Raw genomic sequence first — 27,789 nt, forward strand, 5'->3', positions numbered from 1 at the left:
TACTAAGTAAACAACCGAGATGTTCCACAACACTTTCACAACCCAAAGTACAGTAGAACATTGTTAAGTCAGGCTCCCTTAACTGGGATCTCCGGATAACCTGGATTGGTTTTGATAATCTCAAAGACCAGCAAGCTAATCAAGGAGAGCTAATTCATACAAATAGGCTAAAGATTTCAGAACACATTTCCTACAATAAATACAGGCTGAAGCTACCAAATTATTTTCATATAACAGACTTAAATGTACACATGTGTTTGTGTGTGATGTATTTTGCTGTGATTATATGTGCTGTATGTATTTTTTTTAAACAAGATTTATTCAAGTTTCTGTAACCACGTTTTATGTTAGATTTCTCCAATTCTAGGTTAAGCCCTATATTTACCCATGTCCTAAATTATCTGACTTCACAAGGTTCTGCTGTATGCTGATACAAACAAGATTCAGAAAGGTTTTTGATATGTAGGTACCATAAAAATCCAAATACAATATTTTTTTCACTAGAATTTTAACTATAATTGTCTTGATTACAGGTAGGCAATTAACTTTTCTAGTTACTAAACCATTATGACTGAATTCAAAAGGGTACTGAAATGTGACACCCCAATGCACTGAATATGAAAGAACTCCAATACTAAACATTTTTTTTGGCAGATATGAGGGCTCAATAGTAAAACTGGTCCCTTGCTTATAAACTAGGCAAAAGTAGCTTAAGCAGACATTTTCACTAATTACTACACAAAAAATATTTTAAAAATGTGTACCTATTTAAAAGTCGGCAGGCTTCATCCACATTTCCATTTCTCACCAACACTGTCCTAGCAATAAATGGGGCATGTTTAATAGTCATCTTAAATGTTACAAACGAGAATCGAAATTATTAGTACAAAGCTGCAACATTAATTTATTTCTGTCATTCGTTTATAAAAACGTGTCCGCAAAACACTAACCACAATTCTTAAAATAAAAACACTTGTGTTTATGTTGATGTTTTATTTTAACATGGAGGATGGAGACTTGGATGGAGACATTATAAAAGCAGGATTGCAATTTACAGGTAATAAGGCAATAAATTCATGATTTCTATGGAAACATATATTTTTTAATTTTATTTAATTCAGAGACATATCGTAACTAAAGTCAAACTTTTCTGTATGCTTTTATTTCACTGCAACGCCATAAAATGGAAATTGGTTTCCACTGTTGGCTCTATGTAAAACTTAACAGTTCCAAATATTGTCTTGTATCTCATAAATAAAAAAAAAATCTTAGCTCTCGTCTGTGCTAATAATACTGTAAACTTTTTAATTTACAATAAACTTTTCAGATTTTAATTCTGTAAATTTTAGATCTTCGAATTTTAACGAGCAAATAATGCTAAGAACCGACAGTACATCATGCTATCCAGTAACTACCGAAGGCACAAATAGCGAGCGGCGAACTTCGATGAACTTCGGAACTGTTCGTGCGTCACTTGCCTAGTGAATGTTAGGCATCCGATGTAGAACGAGTAGTGAATAATGTCAGTCGTGTTTACGTATGATATCATCGTTAGGGTAGGGCACTTTGATGTACTTGTTAAACGGGGTTAATTTATGGCAGTTTTTCCCACTGAATTTGCTTGAATTTAAAGGGAACTTCGAGTCTGGTATAACATGGGTGAGTAGCATGCTTGCTAGATGGAATCTACGTTATAATAGCAAAAAATATATTTGACACGTCGCCTATTGTAATGCGATCGACGATACGAAGTTTGTTCTTGTTTTCAGTTGAAGCTGTTGTGGAGTTCGATTACGTTGCTCAAGAACCAGACGAGCTGTCATTGCGGAAAGGTGACATAATTACAAACATACGCACACAACCAGGTGGATGGTGGGAAGGTAGCTTAAAGGGTAAAAGAGGCATGTTCCCTGATAATTTCGTGAAGGTAAGCATGTCATGCACACTGCACAGTAAATTACCTATAGAACTGCACAAAGGTTGGGGTAGCTGTAACCTTTTGCAATATGTGTAGGTTAAGTAATAATATATTTTAATAATATTAGTAATAGGTCAATGTGTTTGTGTCTGAATATTTATCTACTAGAACACGGGCATGTACAAAATGTTTAGAAATGACTGGGTGTGTATGTAATTAAGTCTGTAAACGCACCTCTGCAAAGTTACAGGCAACACCTGTAGCATGCAAATTCGAATTTTGAGCATATCTAGGTGTTGCTTAATTGGCTGAGAGGACGTGTGATTGCAGGGCAGCGATGTAACATGTTCAGGTGCTCCACAGGAATTAGGGCATCGAATGGGGTGCAGACTTTCAGAGTTAGCCATACACATTAGCAACCAGTAGTCTCATGCACAGCACAGTGGATGGTGGTTGTGGTACAAAAACATGTTTTGCGTAGAGTGATTATCAGTTTAGTATACGTTAATGCGTACCTCCGATTTCATCAGTACACCTGCCAGAGGTATTTGAAGATTGGCCATTAGCTGCAAGGAACATCGTGTGGTTTCTGCATGACTGTGCCCCAGTGCACTTCACACGTGGCTGTGTGACGTCATCTCGGCAACACATTTCCTGCTCGGTGGGTGGGTTGTGGCCCCCTCGATCGCCAGACCTTAAACCTCTGAACTTTTTCCTGTGGGGCAACATTTAAAGCCACATCTACGTAATACATGATATAGTGATCGATTTGGGGGGGGGGGGGGTGTTTGACACTGAATATCGTTACCGTGAACCCACATTTGTGCCAAGCAACCTGCGAATCAACTCCCTCTTCCTCCACTGTGCTGCGATTGTGCATCCTCTCAGTCGCTAGAGTGGCGCCTAGATGTGCGCGAAACTTGGATGTACACGCCAGTGTTCGCGCCTGTAAGTGTGCAGGGTTGAGTTTCTGTACTTGTGTTCCTTTTATGCCCAGCAATTGCCAAACTTCCTGCATCCAAGAGAGTAATAAAGTTATGTGTTTTCCAACGCTAGCAGAATTTTGGGGCCATGTTCATGTAAGCCTTTGTCCGAACATCTATTTAAAAGCAGTTCTTGAAATTATTGTCTCAAGCTCCTGGCAATATGAGCAGATGAACCTGCTGACTGCCATGTTAATTTAAATTGTTCCCCACGCCACAGTGAAAATGTTGATAGTCTTGTGAAAAGACCAGTTCCTTTGCCTTACCATAGGTGGCCCATATTGTTTGTAGCTTGTAAATAAGGGGTTCGGTACATAGTTATTTTTGTATGTAGGCTATTTGATAATTTTTTTTCTATTCATGTACATATAATACAGTATAATTAATCAAAAACTTAATTTTTATTTTCAAATAAATGTTAACATCTTGCTTGTTACTGTGCCTGCATATGTCTGTTACATCTTTGATTAGTTTGAGTCATTCGTAACTGGCAGAAGCGTGCTGCGTACCGATTGGCAGCAGGTCGGTACTCCACCTGGATTTGAATTAAGAATACTCATCGGAAACAGCTCTGCCCTGCCAATCTGCAGGCACGTAAAAGGCAGCTCAGCCAATTGGATTCCTAATCACCATTGGCAGACGTTCGGCATTGCAGACCATCGGCCCATTGTGGCTGGGTCTTTAGATTAGTGGAAGGCATTTTCTGGACATTGCTGTACATTAAAGTTTGCTACTGAGGGTTTTTTAAACTGCTGTTCCTTGCAGTAGGGTATACAACAGGCAGTTATACAAGCAGTGGCAGGTACAGAAAAATCTCAAGGAAGGAGGGGGGGGGGGGGGCTGCTAAAAGACATCTTGAGCTATAGGTGTAATAACATATCAAGTCATTTTGACCAAATTGTTTAGTTTTTATCTATAATAATGAACTTGTTCTGGGTAAGTGTATGAACTCATTCGAATATGCATTGTATGACAGTAGCGGCAGCCCCCCCCCCCCCTCACCCCATATGTATCCGCCACTAGTTACAAATGAAACACAGACCATCTGCCAACAGTTGAGATTAGATTTTTTTACAAGCATTTCTTGGGGGTAGAGGAAAATCTATTGTTGGATTTTTTTAAAAATTTGTTTTTCCATAAATTTAAGTCTGGTGCATTTAAAAACTAAAATCTTATATATTTCATACCTTGACATTGCAAAAGACTATATAATTAGCATTAGTATGTGGTCTTTCTAGGGCCAAACAGAATAAAATAATGATAAAACATCTTTGTTCAGTTAAAAATAAAATTAAAAAAGGAAAAATTCAGTTTTTAGCAGTAACCTTTTTTTTATATTAATACTGAAATATTCAGTAGGAGTCAAGAACGTATATAACCTAGCACAGGATCCAAGAAAATGAAGTCAAATGACCTCTTGCCCAATTAGTCCAAGAGCTCATTTTAAGGGTAAAGGATGAGGAACAGTAGTGAGACATTTGACTTGTTCCGAATCATACTTTCTTTAAGCCAGGTTTGCCGATCCTGATCTCATTTTAGTATTTCAAGGTTTCTTAGAATCACTTAACCTATTGTAAAATGGTCGTACTAACTCAAACTTTTGCGGGTAAGCGCATAACAACTTACCAAAGTTTCATTTATATATATAGTTAAGTTTAAAAATTAGCTAAATAAAAAGTATGCGCTATGGTTTTAAAATTATTAAAGTTAGTTTGAGTCGACAAAATGGGCAAGGTTTGTCTTATGAAGTGATGATGAGTCGACAGCAAATGACGAAAGTTAACACTGTCTGAGCTTTCACAACCTTTCACTTTCTTTAAACCTGTTATCCTAACAACTACTTGGTCGTACCCGCGGCACCTTAGGTGACCTTAGGTGGCAGTGGAAGTAACTAGCCACCCACTGAAGATAAACTGCTGTTTATAGCTGGCATGCGAGGGTCATACTACCTAGTGCATTCACACTAAGCTGAACAATTTGGAATTGACTTCTGTAAATTACATTTAGCTTAAATCTTTCCTGTATTTAATCCATCCCAACCCAAAATACATTAAGATGAGTTATTTAGTATTTCAAAGCCATTTTGCAGGGTAGCTAGTAACAGGAAAAAACCTGGAAAGGTTTGGGGAATTTTCTTCAACATGGAAAGGTCAGGGATGATTAAAGAAATTTCTCAGGGAATTTTTTTAAGTTATGATGATATAAAGTTATAGCAGAGGCTTATGCATCCTTTCTTCACATTTTTCAACTCATATCTAAATGTAAATAAATTCTTAAGTAATAATTTTATTATATGGTGAAAAACATTTTCACCTCTCTTAGGAAATTTGTAGAGGTTTGTTAATGTTTGGAAAAAATTAAATATTCATGAATAATTTGACATATCAAATCAAATAATTTTTTAACTATTCATCATTAATGGAATACTTAAAGTTAGACTCATTCACAAAATATTTAAATGAAAAAATGTAATGTGTATGAAACTAAAAAGATTTATTGAGAAATGTGGAATTGTTTTCTGCAACATAGCACTTTTTTGTATGTAACAAAAAATTAATTTAATAAAAATTATTAAAAAAAAATTTAATATGTGTGCAGTTGGATCAACACAACAGTTTTCAAACATAAAATTTTACTTCTTTAAGAAATGCATTGCTAAATGGTTTTCTTGCATTTCTTACCACTACATTTTTATTCCATGAATATTTCTCTCTTTTTCAGTTTACTTTATTTCCATCAATTTTTCTTTGTCTCCTGCAAAGTGTGAAAAAAATTACTTTTGTAGTATGTTTGAATTCAGTTAGAAAAAAATATTTAATATTCATGCATCATTTGATAATCAATTTGAGGAGGAAAAAAAAAACAGGATTGGCAGAAGCCTAGCAGTTTGAAGTACAGAGAGAAGAGAAACTTGTTTCGTTGTCAGTGGTGTTGGTATCGTAAATCTCAAACAAATACGCTAGTCACACTCAGGGTATCCACAGTTAGTACTTTCGTACTAGATCGGGTACTTTTATAAGTTTTATAAGTTTTAGTGGTCAAGTAGATTTACGCTCAGATCTAGTACTTTTTTCTTTAATATAATAATATTACAGTATACCCAATATGTTTTATTATTAACCGTAATTATTTTAAAAAAACTATGGAATGTATATGTGTGAGTGGTGTGATATTTAAGTTAGAGCATTGCAATGTCATAATAACTTCCTAAATTGTTAAAACCATAACAAATTATAATTTAGTAATTTTTTTTAAATCTAGTACTTTTTTCTCGCCTAAGTTGGTACGAAATATTTTTTTCCTTGTGGACACTCTGGTCACGCTTGAAACATCTAGTGGACTGGTGTGACGAGGACAACGCCTGTTTTAGCTGTCCGGTGTCGTTCTCTAGCGTGTCTGCGTTCAGTGTTCGGCCTAGGAGTTGCTGCAACGCAGCTTGCCCGCATGTTAGTCTGTGGTGTTGACTAGACGTCGCAAAGGTGCCGTGTGTTGCACAAATGCCGAGCCTCTGCCGTGTTCCAGGTGACCACTGAGGGGAAGCCGGCCGGTCAGGAAGGACCCAGCAAGAAGTGTAAGTTCATGTTTCTTCAGTAGCGGATGCTATCTTACAACAGGGTGTCCACAGTTCACGGAAGTCACCAAATTGTACAGTTAAACCTCATCTTATCTTTGAAAGATTTGTGCGATGGGAGTGCATGACATGATGTAAGCTTTTGGACGTACGCCATTGCTAAGCACATGTATGTCTGTAGAAGAAAACTACAAAAAACCAAAAGAAAAGAAAAAAACACAAATATTATGTGGTGTATATGTCATGTTGACAACAGCAATTTTTGCTTAATTTGTGTTTTTTGTCTTTTAGTTTTTTTGTAGTTTTCTTCTATAGACATACATGTGCTTAGCAATGGCGTATGTCCAAAAGCTTACATCAAGTTAAACCTCATCTGTCCGGACTAACTGGGACCAAAGGCAATGCGGGGAGTCTAAAATCCGGATAATCGGGGGTAAAATGGGTAATAAGCAAAACAAAATCCTTAAATAAGTAGACTTACCGTTTATTACGATTAAAAACCAAGTTTTGTAACAAAAAATACATGCTTCAAAACTTCACAGCCGACTATTTTAAAATAACTCGATAACTTGTAATACCTAAGGGCGCCACTTTCATTAACTTTCCATGGAACAAATGCAAGAATCACATAATTATGGCACTCGTGTATATTTCTCTGGACTGAATATGATACAATATGAAACATTGTATGTCCACTTGAATACCTCAATAACATAATCACTACATGTTATGGTAATTGTACACACGTTGGTTAGGTAGTGTTTAACCAAATGTAACAGAGTTCCGACGGATAATGAAAATTTGGCAAAGGTATAAAATGTTCTTACAAAGCTGTAAGTTAATGTTACGAAAACAAAACACCCTAGTTATTGAATTTGGGCTTTGTTATTAGTAATTACTCTTTGTGCAATTTCTGTTTGTTGCATTTCCAACATATAACTTGTTTTCCGGCATTTATTTTAGACAAATAAATCTTTAACTCTCGTAATGTCTAATATATTACATGTTCATCTGTAGTTCTGTTGTGTATGCATATTATTCTTCGACTCCCCAATTAGCTGTTTCATTTAAAGAGCGGCCTTTAATTTACTGCTCAGGTTTCATTTATTTGATTCCAAGTTAATCATATTCATGAACTATGCTAAATGACAAGAAAAGAACTACTGTATAACGTATTTGTCTCAGACACCAATTAATCTAAATTTATGTTAGCAGGGCAGTAGTATTTCTCTTTGAAACAATTTCAGCTGAATATGTCTAAAACACATTAATGTGGTCTTACTCAAATGTTAAACACTGTCATCTTGAATTCAACAATTTTTAAAGACTAATATGGTGTGATTCTTAGCAGTAGAATTGTATTAAGAAATTTGGGCAGGTGTGTTGGTAATGATGATGTAATTTGCTGCCTTAGTGATCAAATTAAGAGAACATATCAAGCATTTTTTATAGTAATTATGTTTTTTTCTCATGAAACCTTGCAAAAAAGTTTCTTTTTTTGTCTAACTGTGGTTATAATGATAGTTTTATGAAATAGTTAAAAAATAAAAATACAATGGTATGTTTAAATTTTTCACTGCAATATTATTGGTGGTTAGTATTGTAAATGACAGAACATTAGTATTAGGTTTCTGCTATGTCTATTGGATGTGGGGGTTGTGTTGGCAGCACTGAGCCGCCGCTGCAAGGTTCTCTTCAGCTACCAGCCAGTCAACGACGATGAACTTCTCCTCAAAGTCAACGAAATCATAGACATTGTTGGGGAGGTGGAGGAAGGCTGGTGGAGGGGGAAAATACGCAACACAGTGAGTGATATGCCAGTTTTTTTCTAGTGCTTAGCACATTACTTTATGCAGCCGGTTTATTTATGAATGGCCGACCTTCCACCAATATGATCCAGAATCAATTCCTGGTGGACTACTGCAGGAGTTAGCAAGCAGACTTGTCTTTTTGAATCGGTTACCGGCCGTAACATATGGGACAAACGTATTGACGATTTAGAAATTGTTTTGATATTTCTGAGACTTTATTTATACCAGGTTGTAGACCAAGTACTATTAGTGGGAACTACTGAGGACTAAATTGTTTGGACCTAGGTTTAGTTGCCATTTGTTTCGCTAGGTAGCCTAGGGTTGAAACTTCTTAGGTATATATGTATTGCTAGTGTCTCTCAAGGATATCTTTAGCAGTATCCAAGTATTAAAAAGCATAAAGCATTTGGCGTTCCAAATTATTTCATTTGGTAAATGACCAGATTGTTGGTGTCATGCTGAATGTTATATTTGTGCAAAGTCTTATGCATAATCCAAAACAAGCCCTCGTTGTGTTTGTAAAGCAAGCCATTAGGTAACATTTATGTTTTGTGACAGACTGTATTTACAGCACATTTTTCACATTAGTTAAGCCGGGTTCTATTGAGGGAAGTCACTGAACAGGCAGCAGGAAATGAGGTGGCTGTGTTGAAAACTATGAGAACTAATGTGCTCTAGTCTGTCTCACGCTTGGACTAATCAGCGACCCCATGTTTGTGGAATGTCAGTTTTCGAAATAATACACTCATTGTTAATAAAGTAAAGTCTGCAGAAACGCGTTTACAGAAGTTTCCAAGTCCTGCCGGGCAAGGACATTTTCTATTTATAATATTTCATCCATCATAAATCTACGAAAACAAAATAATATTAAAAAAAGTGATGTTTAAACATGAGGAGATAAATTATCTGTCACGAGTTACTTGGTAGGATAGAAGAGCAAAATACATTTGCTGAATAATTTCTGCTTGTAATACAGAAAGTCGCCTCTCTTTAATTCTTTGACATAATTCACATTACCAATAAAACACAAATTTTTCCCTTTCGATAAACTACTCTCTGTAATGATAATATATTTAATCAATAGGGAACCTCAATTAATTACAGTATCACACGTAATTTTAGAAAGAATTTGTCAGCGTACTCGTTGTCTTGGAGATCGGTGGGTCGTGACAGTCCTGTAAATGGTTCGTAAGTGAAACACTATGCAGTGCCACCAGTACGATTTTCAGACCAGTGCACGGTGCCTATAGAGTGAACTCGCTGTTGCGTTGCACTGCTTGTAGGTTGGTGTGTTCCCGTCGAACTTCGTGATGGAATTGCCTGACGAGACTGCAGACAGTAGCCAGAAGACGCGCGGGAGCAGCCGGGAGGCAAGTGAGTGACCTTAGTTCTAACAGGAATACCAATAATAATAATATTAATAATATGCAGAAACATGCAGTGGATATTTGAGGCAAGTTGTAAAAAGATGCTCTGTGGAGTAAAGTGTATAGGTTCATACGCCTCCTTAATACCCTTAAGAAGTCCTTAATTTTGCTTAATTGAATAAAGACCCTTAAAAGTCCTTAAATTTCACTAATAATCCTTAAAAACTCCTTAATAAAGACTGATAGTGTGCAAATAAGTGGTATTTTAATGTTCTTTAAAATAAAATAAAAGTGGGTTTTACTGTTCTACTTTGAACTTAAGAGTAAATGTAATTAGTTATAAAATTAAATGTTAGGGCTATAAATTTCAGATATGTGTTCCAGAGATACTGGACAACTTGGGCTTATCGGTTAGATTTGAACCAACCAACAATATTATTTTTGTCCGTTAACTATCTATTTAACATTATTTTCTTGAGGTATTTTGTAATATTACAAATAATGGTTTTCCACCTCTGGACAGTGGTGAAGGTTTTTTTTTTAAATTTCTCAATTTTTGACTTCACGAGAAGGAACGGACCGCGGTGTAACTGGGTTGTCGAGCGCGGGACCTAGTTGGAGGCGACGTGTTGCAGGCGAGAGCGACGGAGACGTGTCTGCCTCCATGTCCAGCCCGGACTCGAGTCAGCTGCTGGATCACGACGCAGAGGCCCCCTCGCTTCCGCCCAAGCCAGGTGCGTCGCTGTTCGCTGAACCAGTCAATGTTTTACTTGATATTGCGAGAAAATTTGCAATTCGTTTGATTTGAAAACTTTGGTGTTCTGATGCGAAGCTTCGCACCTGACGCCCACTCACTTGCATCCTTGCCTGATAACGTCGATGCGTCTGCTGGATGGGTCCGGTGTGTTTGGTAATTCTTGCAAGACAGACACCGTTGCCATCGTTACCTGTCACGACAATTCCTCAAGCCCTGTGTCCAACCTCCTGATGTTCACTTTTTGTCCGCAGCCACCAACTCACTGTCGTCGAGTTGAGAAATCAACGGAGTCTCTTAACGTAGCTTATGTATTTAGGTCTTGCGTACCGTACTCTCCAGGGGCGAAGTCCGACCCTGTCAAAATTACTTAATAAACCATACTGTGGCAATCTTCTGGTAATGTAACGGCGATGGAGTCCGGTTACTTGTAGAAGGTGTTGCGACCGGAAGCGTACTCCGCACCCGGGCAACCTCCACTAATGCTCATGCCTGTGGAATTGGGGGTCTTTTATACTTGCCTGCCGAGGCGGTTATGGCAGTTGATTTTAGCTTGAACATTCTAGACTAAGCTGGCCCAGTGTTCGAGGCAGGAAGTTCCGGCTACGTGGTTTGATTTATAATACCACAACACCACTGACTTTGTCTTGTTTTTCTCTCTCTCTCTTCTTTGCTTGAGTTGCGGGTTGCCTACTCGCCAGGGATGTGCTGCTCACATTGCCCACACTCGCGGACTAACGCACTGTACGCACTTCGCATCAGCTCATGTCTCTACAACTGTTTTTAGCATTGGGAGATGTCACATAACAATTCTATATAGTAATATGTTAATTTTTTGTTGCTTCTACACAATATATTTTCAGGGAATTGGGAAGAATATTTAAATGGTTTTTAGTTTTGAAATTCTATTCCAGTTAGAACCGTTTTATAATCACGAGGCCTAATTTTTGACCTTTACAACAATTTTCAACTTTATATTGGAATTGAGATACAGGTGTGGCTACAGATTTTGTTTTACATTTTGTAGTTCAGCAAGGCATTAGAGCGTACATATCTTTAGACCTTTTTAGAGGAAAAAGATTCTGACTAGTAAAACTATAACATTCTTTCTCACATGTCAATTAGAGGTTAGAGTTCCTAGCCATAACTGGACCAGCTGTGGTGATGGTGGAATCTGGATTATTTAAATTTATTTTTGAACACATGTAAATTATTTTTGAAGTAATTCTTCTTTCGGCACTTTAGGAAATAGGATGAAATTGAATTTTTACGATTAGCCATGCAACAAAAATTTTTTCACAAGATTAAAAAAGACTAGTATATATAAATAAAAAATTTGTATGTTCTTTTTTTTAAATCTTTTACTTTAGTGATTGATATTGGATACGGTCCATGTCATTAAAAAACATTTATTTATTGTGAATATTAGTGATAGAAATTGTGTTAAATCAACTTTTTTAAGTGTAATTATGTAAGTGAGGTTATGTTCCCATATGTTTAATTTATTTGCATTATATATTATTATTTAATAAATAGTTAAAAATAATAAATTAGATTAACATTCAGCATTCGTTATTAATTTATAAAAATTTCTGATTTTATACAGGTATTTATATTAATATTGAATGCTGAGTATTTATTTTTTTATTTCTATTAATTATTTGCATGTAAAATTAGTTAGTTTTTTTTTATCATGCCAAGCAAGAGTTAACTTTTAACGCACATACGTAAGTCAACGCACCCTTTTTTAGTATTAGTATTATTTTTTTTTTTTTGGGCAGAGAGGTTTAAAAATCTTCAAAAGACACCAACAGGTGGGATTGTCGGTAGTGTCATATTTTTACTGACTAAAAATAGTCCTCTCTTGCTGCCCTTCTTTCAGGAAGGGGGTCAGACCGGAAACCATTAGTAGTAGTAGTAATTTGTTAGGAAAATTTCAAAGTTAGTTCAGAGAAAGTCAGAAACACAAGTGTGGACATCCTGTGTAACATGCGGTAGTTGCGTCCGCACCTTGTGTTTGAACGGCTTGTGTGCGCCCGCAGTGAAGGAGACTTGCCGGGTGCTGTTCCCGTACGCGGCCTGCAACGAGGACGAGCTGACCTTGAAGGAGGGCGACGTGGTGGTTCTGCTGAGCCGCGACGTGCCCGACCAGGGCTGGTGGAAGGGCGAGCTGCGCGGCAAGGTCGGGCTGTTCCCCGACAACTTTGTCGAGGTGGTGCAGCAAGACGAGGTGAGAGCGACCGTGCGGCCCCCCCGCCGGAGCTCTCTGAGCTGTCTTCTCATAGTGTGTGGGGTATCTATCGAATATGAGCTGGCGCGGTATCAACTCTCTAAGCTGTCTTCTAATAGTGTGTAGGGCAACTATCGATATGAGCGGTAGCCATAACACTATATGCCGGAGAAATGAAGATAAAAAGGCGTAAAACAAGTCCCTCGAGTGCTTTCAAGAATCTGTACCGGGTGTTTCCTGCCTAAAAATTACGAAACAACACATTTTAGTAATTTTCATTCTCATAAAAAAAAATACTGAAACGTAATTACTCATTTGATAGTAGTGTATTTTTAAAATGCTTTTTTTGTAAACAGACACAACTTGGTTAGCTTACGCAGTTTTCAAATTGGGTGATTTTTTTCTGAAGCTCTGCACGCCGTGTGCGTGCCCAGGAAGGCAGGGGCTTAAAGTTCGGTCTCACACCCTGAATTGGCTATTTGTCTTTAATGTTGCTTTAAGGGATTTTCCTGTAAATTTAGCGCTCTCACGTTCCGTTCCTTGTCGTTCCGGTGTGTTTTCAGACGTGCGTACGTAGTTCTACAAAATTTTAGTTTGCCAACCGTTCTGCGTTGGCACAAAAAAAGGTTTTCTATTGCTGATGGAGTTGAATTTATTTTATTCGTATATGGGTATCCTTTAAATAAAAAAACATGTTCAAGTGGTGAAGAGTGTATATTGTCAATTCTACTCTAAATGCCATCGTCAACGAATAGTGAGACAATTTCACAGAAATGTGGCAATGTTAAAATAAGAATTGTCATCTTGGTTTAAGCAAATTTGAGCATAGAGATTACCCATTAGTAGTTTTAACATTAAATTTGGTTACATAGCTAGATGAGTCCATTGTTTAAAAGTTCAAACATGGACGAGTGCTAATTTTATATTTCATGCATATGGTTTTTTTTTTGCCCCCTTGAGAAACATTTTAACAGGGTTCTACTGTAAAATTATATTGTATACAGCTGTGTTTATTTAACCTTTCTATGGGAAATGTGCACAAAAATCCTTCGTTTTGCATATTATTTTTTATCTTCGGGTCATCTGAGATTTGATATTTAATATTTGACACCTATAACGAAAACAATGTTTCTTAAATATATATATTAACACCCAGGTCTTAAAACTTTTTATCAGTACATATTAACACTAAATACATACAATGTTGTAGTGTTTGATAGTAATTTTTTTTTGTAATGAACCAACTTATATGAACTTCAAAAAAAAAAATCTTAGTTTTCATTTATATGTACTTTTACATTTGCTTGTCCCTACACAAATAATTTGAAGTTTTTTTTTTTTAATAATGAGAGTATAGATTGCTTCACCTAATTTCTTCATAAATTTTTATAGCTTTTAGAAATGTAATTTAAGTAGTGTTTTGTCCCTGTCTATACTATACTATTTTTTTCCCCCTTTTGACCTTTGAATTTGTTTTGCAGGCCCCCAAGAAGCCGGAACGCCCTCCGTCTAAGTCCCCCCTCGCCACCACGAACCGTGCCAGGGACAGCATAACGAAGCCTCTGGTCCCAGCTTTTCCGAAGAGTGACTCCGGAGAGAGCGTGCCCAAGAAAGTGGTGGAGGCAACTCCGAAAACAGGTAATGCGCGCAGATAACGTGACGTGCAACGGCATTGCCCTCCTTACTTTCGAGACCGTTGTGTGGTATGTTGCCACTCAACACAAACAGAGGTAGAGCAAGATAGTGCAAGTAGCGAACACTTGACTGCTAGAATTTTTCTGTTAATTGTGATCAGCTTTTGGTTCTTAGAGTTTGTATGAACATAGTGTTAATTATTGTTTTAATCTTTGCGCTGCCGTTTTCATGTTATGTGTGTGCGGGGTTGGTAGAAGTTGGCGATGCCGTGTGGCAGTATGCCCTTGGCCCGCGTGATTAGATTCCTGGCGGGATAAAAGCGGGATTTTTCGAAAGCGCTGGACTGGGTACATATTGCCACAAGCCCATGGATTTTCAGTATCCATCTCCTCACCCTTCACCGTCTGTTGTGATTGCCACTGTCGACGATTGTGGTTTTGGGCTAACATGGCCTTGAGTTGAAAATCCCATAGTTGGTTCACACGTAAATGAACCTTTTTGGCAACCCTACTTGTCAACTTTTTGTATCCTTCCGTATACTTAAATAATATTGTTGCAAGCCACGTGGTCCAAGTGAAGCAACCCTGTTTTTTTTTTGTAATTGAAAATTAATATTGTTTTTCTGTAAATGTGGTACAAGTATGTGTGAATGGAAGTAAAAATAATTTCAGCAGTAACAAATTTCCAGATGTGGATAAATAAATTATTTTCTTATTACTCTGCTTAATTTAAAACTGTGTGTTTATCAAAATGGATTTTCAACTAGAAGATAAACACGTGAAATGTAACTATGGTATTTATAAATACTTATACCATAAGTATATGTTTACATAATTCACATAAACAGTAAATTAATTTGATTTGTAGGAACAAGTCCCTGATTCAAATTTTCTTCCATATTTCAATTCCCAATGATAATTGAAATCATCCGAAATTGTTTACAATTTTGAATGTTCATTTACGTTTTACTGGCTCACCTTAGATGTCCTGAATATAAAATGCCAATCCACATAAGTACAATGACAAACCAACAGGTAGTGCTAGCTGTAAAACAATTCGTATATAGTACATCCTTTAGAATGCATCCTTTAAACTGTGGGTGCATTTGTTTAGGGATGTAGGAACGTGAACTTAAGGATGCATCCCTAGGTATTCGGATACAGCCATAGTTAGCAGGAATGCCAACGACTACCGTATTTTAGATAAACGGTTGCAATTGTTTACAAAACCCTTTAAAATTAACTGTTTCAAATATTTTATTCAATTATAACCTTTTTATATACTCGGTTTGAGTATTGAAGTTAATCACGGAGTTTTTCCGGTCATATTTGTTTGAAGTACAATGAAATTAATTTCCCATGCTTCACATTTTTTTAATCCAAATTTTTTCATTGTGGTAACCGAAAGAAAAAACAATAGATAACAATTCTTAAATATTATTATATATGAAATAAAAATTCATGTCCTCAATAACTTTTAAGAATACTAAGTGAACTTTTTGTGGTATCATTCACAAAAAATATCTTGTGTAAACTAAATATATGAAAACCCGCCATTGTTTAGTGTGGTAACATATTAAATATATATATGTAACAACTATATATAACAACTATTCGACTTCGAAACTATTTGCGTTATATTCGAAAATGTTACTATTCGATTCGAAAATATTCGACCATCAAAATCCACTATAGTGTTTGCAAAAGCGGAACTTATTCTTTCATTCCTAGTTTATAGGGATAGTGATATTTTTTTTCAGCGTCGATCTATATAAAAGTGTTCAGATAAGCCTGAATGGACTGTGCGCTTGTGGCCGTGTACCCCGAGACTCGGAAACTGGCTCGACGCTTGCTCACGGGTTTGTGCCGATGTTTGTTTGCCAGAAGACAAGGAGAAGCTGTCCGTCGCGGTACCCCCGCTCCCGGGGAAGAAGCCCTCGCTCCCCATGAAGAAGCCCCAGCGCGCCGGGTTGCCCGAGGGCCTGTCGAAGAGGCAGCTGGACTTGGTGGACGGAGGGTGTCTCAGCCGGCCGCGTGGCGGGGCGGCTCCCCCGGTGTCGGAGTTCGACAGCGTCGAGCGCGCGGCCATGCTCAGTCACCCGACCGCGTCGAGGGCGAGGGCCCCGCGCCGGCGACCTCCGACCTTCGCCAAGGAAGCTGTGAGTTTCAGAGTCCTTCCAAAACATTTCCTCACTTTCAACCAAGGAAAAACTTGTTTCTTTCTTTTATGTAGTGCTTAAAATTTAAAAAGAAATGTAAGCGAGCCTTTCAGTATTCGCCAGATATGAGTAACATCTGTGTGTGCACTGGTGTGGCAGTAGCTGACAGGTGTGGTCTATGTGTGCGCTGGTGTGGCCGGAGGTGACAGATGTGGTCTATGTGTGCGCTGGTGTGGCAGGAGCTGACAGATGTGGTCTATGTGTGCACTGGTGTGGCAGTAGCTGACAGATGTGGTCTGTGTGTGTGCGCTGGTGTGGCAGTAACTGACAGATGTGGTCTATGTTTGTGCTGGTGACAGTAGCTGACAGATGTGGTCTGTGTGTAAGCTGGTGTGGCAGCAGCTGACAGATGTGGTCTATGTGTGCGCTGGTGTGACAGTAGCTGACAGATGTGGTCTGTGTGTGCGCTGGTGTGACAGTAGCTGACAGATGTGGTCTGTGTGTGCGCTGGTGTGACAGTAGCTGACAGATGTGGTCTGCGTGTGCGCCGGTGGGGCAGGAGGTGAACGGGCGGCTGATGAACGGCTGCGCGGACGACCGCCTGGCGGAGGACGGCATCCACGAGGAGGAGGAGGAGGAGGAGGATGAGGGGGGGAAGGGCGCACGCGCATGGGAGCGCAACAAGGCCCCGTGGATGGACGAGCTGAAGCTGAGCCAGGCGCGCAAGAGCACGTCGCTCAGCCCCACGGCCAAGGGCGCGCCGAGCCCCCTCAGCCCCGGGGCGCCGGCTGTCGCAGGCAGGAGCCCCGAGCCCGCGGGGGACCGGCTGGCGTCGGCGCTGCCCCCCACCACCAGGGCCAGGACCGAGCCGAGCTCTGCGCGCCTGGGTGAGGCCTTGCTGGCACTTTGCGACTAGCCTGTACAAACTATTGTTAAGAGTCCTTATTTTGTAAGTTTGTAAGTTTGCGCACCCAGTTGACTTCCTTAAAACAAAAGTGCGACCAACATAAGCGTGGCCTTCACGACAATCTGCGCGCAGTAAAACTAGTTTCGTCTCGAATACTTGAACACGCACTGCTTGTAATTGGTTAACAAAAACCGTTAATTATCAAATATTGTTAATTGTATATATTTTATTTATTATTATTTACGCGACGTCATACTGTACGCGTACGCAATACGACTCGATTCGTTGCATGTTATGCGGTATCAGAAGTAACGATACGATAGTAACGAGTACTGATTGTTATAGTAACGAATACATGCGGGTACGCTTTTTTTTAGTTACTTTTACACCTCTAGCGACGAGACCCGACCTTAAAGCGCGAGGAATGTTCGTATCGGCAGGTAGCGCCAGGTCGAGCAGTGCCACGCCTGCCGTCGACGCAGAGGAAGGCGGGGCGCTAACCCCCGTGGAAGCGGCGAGGCCGATGAGCAGCGTCGCGGCGGCCAGGCAGCATGGGCCCCGCCCCCAGTCCATGTTTGAGGGGCCGGCGCGCGGGCCCTCGCCCCTAGCGCGGCCGCTGTCCGCGCTGGCCAGCCCGCCGGGCGGCCGGCCGGCCGTGCCGAGCCCCGGCCAGACGCCCAAGCCGGAGTCCGCGACCAGCCTGTCGTCGCTGTCCGAGGGGGACGCCCTGGCGTCGCCCGTGCAGGTGGCGCAGCTCAAGGAGACGGTAGGTCCACCGTCAGTCTGGTTCACGGCGTCAGAGGTGACGCAGCTCAAGGAGACGGTAGGTCCACGGCTGCATCCGTCAGTCTGGTTCACGGCGTCAGAGGTGACGCAGCTCAAGGAGACGGTAGGTCCACGGCTGCGTCCACTGTCGGTCTGGTTCACGGCGTCAGAGGTGTCGCAGCTCAAGGAGACGGTAGGTCCACGACCGCGTCGGCCGTCAGTCAGAGGTGACGCAGCTTCTCGGCAATATGCCGATCGTGGCTGACACGTGAACAGCAAGTGCATTAGGGTTAGACGTAAGCTTCTGCGAATCCTTCATTAAATATAAAATTTAATTTATCATAAATGTTGGATGTTTTAACCGTTAATGTTTTTATTCCTCGCATGTGTGAGTACACTTGGCCTGTACGTCGTTTGGCCTAAAATGAAACCGGCTCATTTCTTCCAGTTCATGGTAGATACTTTTACAATCTCCCTTTTGCTTTGCGCTTGTCACGTAATTCAGTCTCGTAGACCTCGCTGTTGGCAGGGACCAGTGGTCGGATTGGTTCCCGTCCTGCCTGGGTGAGCCAAGCTAGGGACATGATTAGTTTAAGCAAGGGTTTTTGGCAGGTGAAGACATTTGGGGGTTATGGGTGAGCCAGTGGTATTTTATCCGGGTGCTACCGTTCTCGCTTGTACATTCTGTTGATTTTTCTTTATTCTCTCATCATCTGTCGCCATTCTTGGTGAACTTGGATGTCTATGAGATGTTAAACCCTCATCCATTCACTGACTTGGTGATGAGATTTTAATCCCTCATTCATTCAACTATCCACTTGGTATCGACATGTTAGGCCCTCATTCATTCACTCATTCATTCATTTACTTGGTGTCGATGAGGTGTTAATTCTTCATTCACTTGGTGTCGAAATGTTAAGTCCTCATTCATTCTTTCAGTTGTTAATTCATTGACCTGGTGTTGACGAGGCATTGGGCCCTCATCCATTCATTCACCTGGCCAGCTCTCTGGTGGCCTGGGAAGGAACTACGGGTTACTGGTTGTTGCGGGAGACGCCAGAGGGCAGGCGTTTAGCGGGCGTTCAAACTCCCAGGGGGAAGCGATTCGCGACACTCCCGCCTAAGCCCTTATTCATTCAATCAATCGTTAGGTGTCAAATGTTACGTTAAGCATTCACTCACTCGGTGTCAGGGGCGTAGCCGGGGGGGGGGGGGTGTATTTAGGGTTTTGACCCCCCCTCCCCTCCCCCCTTTAGCACCAATTCTTTAATTTCTTATTCATCACTCAAACAAATTTCATATTAGAATTAATAAAAAAAATTACCATTACAATATTTAAATTTAAGTACCGAAAACTGCTAAAATAGCACTATTTTACACCTTAAAATTTCAAATTTTCCCGGGGGAGGACCTCCGTACCCCCTGCTTTAATAGAGGGGGGGGGGGGGGGGGGGCATGCTTCTTAACACCCCCCAAATACAAATCCTGGCTACGCCACTGCTCGGTGTGAATGAAGTTTCAAGCCCAAATGTAACCATTGCAACAGGTGTCCAGGCTGGAGCTGAAGATGGAGCAGCAGCGCAAGGAGTTCAGCGCGGCGCTCGCGGAGCTGACTGCGAGGCTCGACGAGGAAGCGGAGAAGAGGGGCCGGATCGAGCGCCAGCTCGAGAAGCTCTCCAACCTCGTCACGCAGGTGTGACGTTCCTCGTCTGTATCGTTTGGCGTGGTCCCGAGCGAGACAGGTCTTCTGCGTCGGGTGGGCGCCGCTGCGGCGGGCACGGAACTTGTGTTTGTTATCGCTGACTCGGCTTACAACGACAGCCCTCGGGGGGCGGTTCCGGCCTGCGTGCTCCTCCCCTAGACAGTCTGCAGATGATGTGTCGTGCGAATCGCGGCTGCTGGTCGGGAGTTGGACATTCCCGGGACGTAGAGGCGTGCGTTGGTAGCTGGAAAAATTTGTACATATAAGTATAACATGATTTTTTTTTTGTTTACTTTTGTTACATTCCATATGTTAATGTGCGAGGGAAAGCATTTTTATTTTTCAGGTTGTGAGTTCCCGAATGTGAGTTAAGGTGCAACTTGTGTACACGACCGCTCGTAATAAAATTTTTTAAACGAGCTACTACCTGCTACACTTCATTTTCTTTCACTCATGATAGTTGGTGCTAGCTTCGTCATTTTTGTTTGCGAGTTATTAGTCTCGTGTTAAGATTGTGTTAAAAGATGAAACATGTCACGCGAGCTCTTTGTTCTATGTGAAATAACTGTGTTGGTGGCGAGAAGGTTTTATTCTTTATGGTGGGGTTTTTTTTACGAAATGTTGTTTACATGATTAATTTATGACTAGTGTAACAGCTTTTGATTTATTTATAAGACCCTATCATTAAGTAAAAATGACTTTATTTGCTGTAAGTACCTCAGATAAATAACAAAACTAATAATAATTGTAACCTTTTGTCCGCTAAGCAGGAAACGTACTAGCAGGAAAATAATGCTGGGTTTCAACAACAATTTTAGAATTTAATACATCATTACCGTGTTTACCTGCGTATGGGCAGCACATTTTATTCTGAGCATTAGTGTAAAAAAAATGTATTGCGATCCTCATGTGAATGTTTTATTTTGTTTTTTTAAAAAAAAAATTAAAATTTCACAGTGTGGTGAAATATAAGCAGAAATAACTATCCTTTGTTGGTTTTTAATAAATAACTCCATGAGTAAGTGTATTTTGTGTAGTTAAAATATCTCGACAGTGGGGTGAAGTGTAGTGAACAGCGCAGTTATGGTATGTCTGCCGCCCGCCTGGTCAGCAGTGACACATCTGCTGCATGGGTGCAGCGAGGAGGGGAAAATCAAAAAATTAACCAACCAGAGAGCGAGCGAGAGAGAGAGAGAGAGAGAGCTAATGGCATTGTTTACGGTTCTCCCTCCCTCGCATCGTTCTAAATGTTGGTGAACTGGCACCCTACCCACCATTAACGTGTCTTATCTTGACAGATGTGTATGACGCAGCTGTGCCCAAACATTATTGTTTTTTTTTTTGCGTGAGAGTCCCCATGCTTTCAACTGAACATTCCGTGACAAAACTTCAGCTGTCGTGTTGGTAACCGCGAGTGCTAGTTTTTATACAAGGAACAGCTTTATGCTGCTTTTCTCTCACTGCGGCAATGGTTTGGGTAAAAAATAAAAATTATAATAGACAGGAGAGAAACAATGGGTATTTAAAAATAATAGCAGTATTCTCCTCTCTCTTTTTTGTTAGGTAGTGCGGGAATCGGAAGGGTTCTAAATGTGGAATGAGGGGGAAGGGGGAGATGTGGGCAGGACTGCCACCTCGCAACCTCCCATAGCAATAAAGTGTGACAGAAATACGCAAAGAAGAACCGAGGGTTATCACCAGTGCTGTATTTCTTACGAGCCAATAAACCTAGACATGGAACACAAAGACTTCACTTTTATCCATTGAACACTGCTGAAGACATTTATGGTACAACCCTTATTTGAATGCGACCCTTATGGGGAAAATGTTAAGATTTTCATGACAACCGAGATTATAGGTGCGATCCATACGCAGGGTAACCCTTCTCCGGGTAAATACGATACTTGTTTTTTGGACACACTTCAGCGTTTATTAGTGGTTTTACTTTTACAGAGTTTGATATAAGTTCTTGCAGTGGGTGATATGTTTTTTTACCTGTGTGTGCCATGCTCTTTTTAAATCTGTAATATGTTGTTATTCACCATTGTAAAATTAATGGACCCATTTCTGAAATCCACCATTGCTAATGGCAGTGTGTTGTCTTTTTTTTTTATTATTGAAATGGTATACTGCCATTTCATCTATATCAGTAGTGATTCATAATAATTTTACTGTGGATCAAAACAATTAAAATAACAAAGAAATTTTAGTATGTACTGCACTGTATAAAACTAATGTTGAGTACTGATCACACGTAACAAGGTGCACACCTCTTTGCTCAGCATTTAGACCCCATTTGATGAATAGTGAAATGATATAAGTTTGTTTTAAAAATGTATTGAAATCACAAATTTTATCATGAATATCTATATTTGATATTTAAAAAATTCATAGTATTGTGAATAGAATCAATAGACTAGAAAATTTAATTTTATATTTCCTGCTATTAGAAACTTTTTTTTTATGTATTAGTACTGGTACGTTCTTAAAAAAACCAGTGCTTGCTGATTTTATTTTTCTTGGTAGACTAGATAAAAATATGTCTCAGACATGCTTTCGTACAGTTAAAACTACAGTATGTTCGTTAAACAAGTGTTAAGAGATATTTTATTTTCTAGTACATTGAATAATACTCTCTCTCTTCATGCACAGTGATATAAAATAAAAATAAATCTGAAATTTTGAAAATGAAAAATATAAAACTAAGTAAAAATAAAACAGTAAGTATATTTTCTAGTCATCAAACAGCATTATTACTGCAAAAATCCAGTTAATCATAACACATTTGTTAGTGTGGGCAGGTGAGTGTAGGTTTTTCAACGGCTAATTTAAAACACTAATAAATTTTTTTTCGTGAAGATTTAGTTAAAATAGTGCAGTGTAAGTGAGACAAGGGTTGTATGTTGGCCTATTGTACTTATTTGGAAAATGTGGAGGTGTACCTTGTACTTGCAAGCTTGGATGGTGAAAGCAATTACCATTAATGTACCAGAGTTGGAGTTAAGTGCTTGGTAAGTTTATCCCATCGTGCAACACTTAACGTAGAGTGTTTCTGTTATTAGTGCAGTAGTCTTACCTCAGGAACATGCCAGACAGTTTTACACAGAGGCTTTATGGTTAAATGGGTTTTTAAGATTTTGTTTACATTGAAGTCGTTGAATAGATTATGCCTAGCATGAGTAATAATACCAAGGCAGTTGTCATTCAGTATTTTGGTGGAAATATTTTTTCCCAAATGATGCTTTATGTATCCTAATACCTAATGTATTAATGGAATTGAAATGTAGCAGCAAAAAAGGTCTCATCCCTACTTTTAATCGACATTTATCATCTAATCTGCAACAACAAAAATAGGCTGAATTAATTAAAAGGGGGGTAATAAGAATAACTGTAGGATAAAGATAAAACACTGTGTTCAGTATGATTCACAATTTTCACTGTAAGTTGTATTGAAATTAATTTAGGGTTCGTAGCGAAAAACAAATGGCAAAAAATTGAACCATTCCAAATAGTATTACTGTATTAAAATAATAAACACGTGTACCAATAATTCTGAACTGAATTCCTGAAGCAACATCGTCAGACTAAATCCATCTATAGTTTTTATTTTTGTTAGAGAGAATGGTTGAATTTTTTTCTCCCGAAGCACTTTCCTCAATATCTTTTTGAAGACATGAATATATGGACACAATTTGTGAGTTAAAAAAAAGAATCCCTACACTTTTTTACTGGCAGCTGTAGTACATGGATGCAATTGGATGCAATTTGATTGTCACATAGTAATTGATGTGGTATGCTAAAACCATTCACTGAAAGTGGTTGGAAAAAAGTAATATTACTCTAGAATGCTGATTTTTACTAACCCCAGAGTTAACGAAGCACAGATTTTACGAATACACTCTAAAGGAACCGTTGGAAATTCGATAATTTTCGACACCAAATTATAAGTGATCGAAAAAATTTGAAGGAAATAAATCACAATGAAAGCTTTCTCCCCTCCTGGTATGTCCTTGGGAAAAATTTACAAGCTGTTATTTGTATTAAAATTCCAAAATCTGTTCACAACTAGAAGTCACTATTCCCACAATCGTGGGAATAACACGATATGTGAAGGGCAGACAGCATTATAGTGCAAGATTCTCTGTAATGTACAGTTTATATGTTTGCAATTAATGCTGTGACTGGTTTAGCATCTTTTAGTTAAAAGTTTCTTAGTCACTCCGTGATTCTTCGTCTTTTCTTTGAAACCTCTGTGTTAGCTTGTTTGGATTATTGGGATGTACTTTCCATAATATTTGTTGAGTCGTAAATTGTTTTAAAGTTCACGAGTCAAGGGTGTTTAGGTAGGAGAATTTGTTGTAAAGCGACTCTTCCGAAAGCTTCGTTTGTCTTTGCATTTTTTGTGTATCCTGTGGTGTGCCTGTAAGGACTGCCACATGTTGTGTGGGTATGTAAACTTTTTTAAAACATAAATGCATAGAAATCTTATGAGCACAAAATAGTATGCATTATAATTTTGAAATTTTGTATTAACACTATTTGTATCAACCAAACTATTGCACAGTTTATTTGAAGTTAAAAAAAATTATGGTTTAAAAGATTAAAAACATCACCAGACTAAAGTATTATAGACAGAATTTATTAGTAACATCTGTGTTTGTTCATTTGGGCTTGTAAAAATACTTACTACACGCAAGCATACAAGTAACAATTAATTTTTTTTTTTTTTCACAAAGTTTTCATTAATAATGTTTTGCTGTGTGTGATTATCGATGCATTTACTATCGTAAATACTTTACATATTTAACTTTTTATGAGATAGTTAAACTTAAGATGTTTTTGAATTTTGTGCAAATGAATGCACAAGTCTTAAATGTTGACAAGTCGAGTTTCATGATTGGAAACGATGGTATTGGCCCAACTACAACTAGTTCATTGCTGATAGATTAGGCCTCTGCTATATTCGTGTATGGCACTTGTTACAAATACATTATATATGTTGTTGTGTACAGAATGACTACATTTGTTAACAGCTTGCACATTCCAGAGGTTAGGAGTTCATGATATTTGCTTTTTTCTTGTACAGTATAGTGGTGAACTCATTGGAAGGTTTAAAATTATTTTTTTAATATTTGTAGCTACTACGTACATTTGTAATTGTATATTTTTTTTATAGGGAACACTGTTTTTGTTAATATTTTATGCAGTAACTTGTTAACGTCTACAGCATTCATATCTTTTCAAGTGTCTGATATTTATTTTCATTGTGAGCAGATATTTTTCTGAAGTGACAAATTGTGTTAGCTTTTGGATTCAAATGCTGAATATGTATCTTTTAAGTTTTATGATGGGCAAATCACTTCTATCATAAACAAGATCTCTTTTTGAAGATACCTAAACACAAGTAAATGTTAATTAGATTTACGTAAAGGGTGATCGGCATGAGATTTATCGCCATTAGGTACGCACAAATATCTATTCTTTAGGTAATGTAGTGCGTATAATTTTTAGTTAACCTATAGTTCAGCTTTTTAATGCCATATGTTATAAAATGGAATGTGAAGTAAGGTACATCCTTGTGAGTCAATACTGTACTAACTTCAAACATTCCAATCCTGCGACTTTGTAGCCTGTTAACAAGATCAATATCATAACAAACATCTTTAAAAAATGTTCCCCTATCTTTATTTAATTTCACAGTAATAAAATGTTATAACTGGAAATTTGGTTGTTAAAATAATATTCTGATACTAAAAGCAAAGTACTACCTCGTTAATGATGACATTCTTCTTTACTTCAACAGAAACAGCACAAATTCATTGTAGGGAGTAGGTTGATTGTTAGAAAAGTATATGGCCAAGTTTGTGGTTACATTTTTTTCATTAATTTTTTTTACTTAACAAATTATTATTTTTTTCTTCTGATATTTGGTAAATGCCTTTAAGTTTGCATGGATGCCAAAGGAAGTGTGTAAGTAACATTCCTAGTTAAACTGCATTTTATTGATTCCTCGAATCTTTCTGTCTTTCACTGTAACTGCCATTGTCATTAGTGCATTGGTGTGCTATACTGTACTGAGAGGTGAAAATTGAAGTTCAACCATTTTGGTTTCTGGTTGTAAGAAGTTGTTCCGCAACAAATGTTTTTGCTGTGGAGAGTCTACTTTTACAGATTTTAGATGCGATCTTCATGTTAATGTTTTTGCTTGTGATACATGCACATTATTATTTCAATAATCAGTGTGATTTTTTTCATAAATTAAATATAATGCCTAACTTTTCCCACGTGAGTGCTGGTGTTTTATGACTACATTTTTTGTGTAATTGAATTGCTCAAGATAAATTAATTTGACTTTTAGTATTATTAGTAATAGACTTTTGTATGCCGTGATGTGTATTTCTGAGAAATTCCACTTTATTTTTTTTGTCCTCGCATTATATACAGCACCAAGTAAATAAAGTATATAGTTCCTCTTCCATGTTGTGGAAAAGTTTCGTTGTGTCTGAGAAATGTTTCTACTATAAACAAATATGTCTTTGTCTTCCCTAATTCCACCAACTTTGCTTTGGAAAAACAACTTTTAATTTTACGTTTTCAATTGGTTTTGTTTTGGGGATGTAATTCTTGGCAAGTGGGGTAGCTAAGAAACCATTTTGTTGTTTTACTTATGTATTCTGTTGTATGTAGCTGTTGAAGTACATATTTTAGGACTCTCCGTTGTCGCTATGGGTCATTAAACTGGCTGAAACGATGAGAATATGTTCAACAGTGTTAGCTGTAGCCTTTATGGCAATAAATGTGATTCATTATTAAGAAAATAGTTCACTGAAAATTGAGGCTTAATGCTGTGAACAGCCTAATAAAACTTGTTTAGAGTTTTTTGTAACCATTTAACACCAGCAATTTTAATTATGCATGTATTGTTTGTTTTCTGAACTCAAAAGAAAACTCAGTTTTCAAGAATTGTTGAAATAAATAAATTGTAATTTAATAGTAATAGGACTAAAAACTTTTTTATTTGTTTAAATTAACTTGATATAATTTTTTCTATATTTTGTGATTATTTTATGTATATTGTGTTGACATGTCATTACGTAACAAAGCCTCTAACAAATCTGTTTAAAATACCAATATATATATCAAGTAATATATAAGCCAATATAGGCCTATTTGAACCTAACTGGATATGAATTGTTTTTTTGGTGGTGGGTTCTTCCTTTGAAAACAATTTTTTTGTTTAGAATTTTAGTGTAATTGAGTGATTTGTACATATATATATTTTTAACCGTGTAGTGCTGTTTTGAAGTGTAAATTGAAAGTATGTGACGTCATATTGACATCATTAAACATGATTTTGACCATACTTTGTACTTACAACCTTTTTTTACCCCCTTTTTATTTACTTGAATATGTACATACTACCAAATTAATACCACTAATTATGATGGATTTATGCATTTAAAATTTTTTTATTTGCTTTATAATTTAAGTTATTTTCCTATTAAATAAGAATGAAGTTAATGAATTTGAAATATAACATTGTGCATGTCATTGACAGTAATATGTAATTTATGCTTGTGTCTTTATAATCTTTTTTTTATTTTGTTAGAAGATTAAACATTAACCCTACATGAGTTACAACAGAAATGCTGTATACATTTTACATGTATTGCAAAGTTACAAAAATTATTGTCTTGAAAACTATTTGCTTTAAAACAAATACAGCTTCAGTACATATGGTATATGTATTAATTTATTGAAGATAAAAGCTGGAAGTTTTGGATGAAATGCTCTAGACTAGCGGTTCCAAATTTTTTTTCCGCCAGGGAACCTTATTATTGACTTTTCTTTTGGCGAAACCCCAACTCCTTCAAGGAAAGTTATTTGAAAATAATTGTGCCTGCTTTGTATGATATTCGTCCCGACTTACGGAATCCCTGTGACCCTGCCACGGGATCCCAGGGTTCCATGGAACACCTTTTGGGAAC

General features: G+C 38.0%; 1 protein-coding gene across 1 annotated transcript; it reads left to right on the forward strand.

The window, feature by feature from the left end:
• Positions 1 to 1,479: 1,479 nt before the first annotated feature.
• On the forward strand, positions 1,480 to 27,164 carry LOC134539759 (SH3 domain-containing kinase-binding protein 1-like). Its single transcript, XM_063382035.1, has 12 exons — positions 1,480 to 1,659; positions 1,770 to 1,927; positions 6,424 to 6,472; positions 8,141 to 8,277; positions 9,567 to 9,657; positions 10,286 to 10,384; positions 12,447 to 12,634; positions 14,116 to 14,272; positions 16,153 to 16,427; positions 16,987 to 17,314; positions 17,775 to 18,100; positions 19,646 to 27,164. The coding sequence occupies exons 1-12, from the start codon at positions 1,656 to 1,658 to the stop codon at positions 19,796 to 19,798; spliced, it is 1,965 nt and encodes a 654-aa protein (XP_063238105.1). The 5' UTR covers positions 1,480 to 1,655; the 3' UTR covers positions 19,799 to 27,164.
• The last annotated feature ends 625 nt before the right edge of the window (positions 27,165 to 27,789 follow it).

Source organism: Bacillus rossius, chromosome 15 (assembly GCF_032445375.1).
Source record: "Bacillus rossius redtenbacheri isolate Brsri chromosome 15, Brsri_v3, whole genome shotgun sequence".
Taxonomy (NCBI): Eukaryota; Metazoa; Arthropoda; class Insecta; order Phasmatodea; family Bacillidae; genus Bacillus; species Bacillus rossius.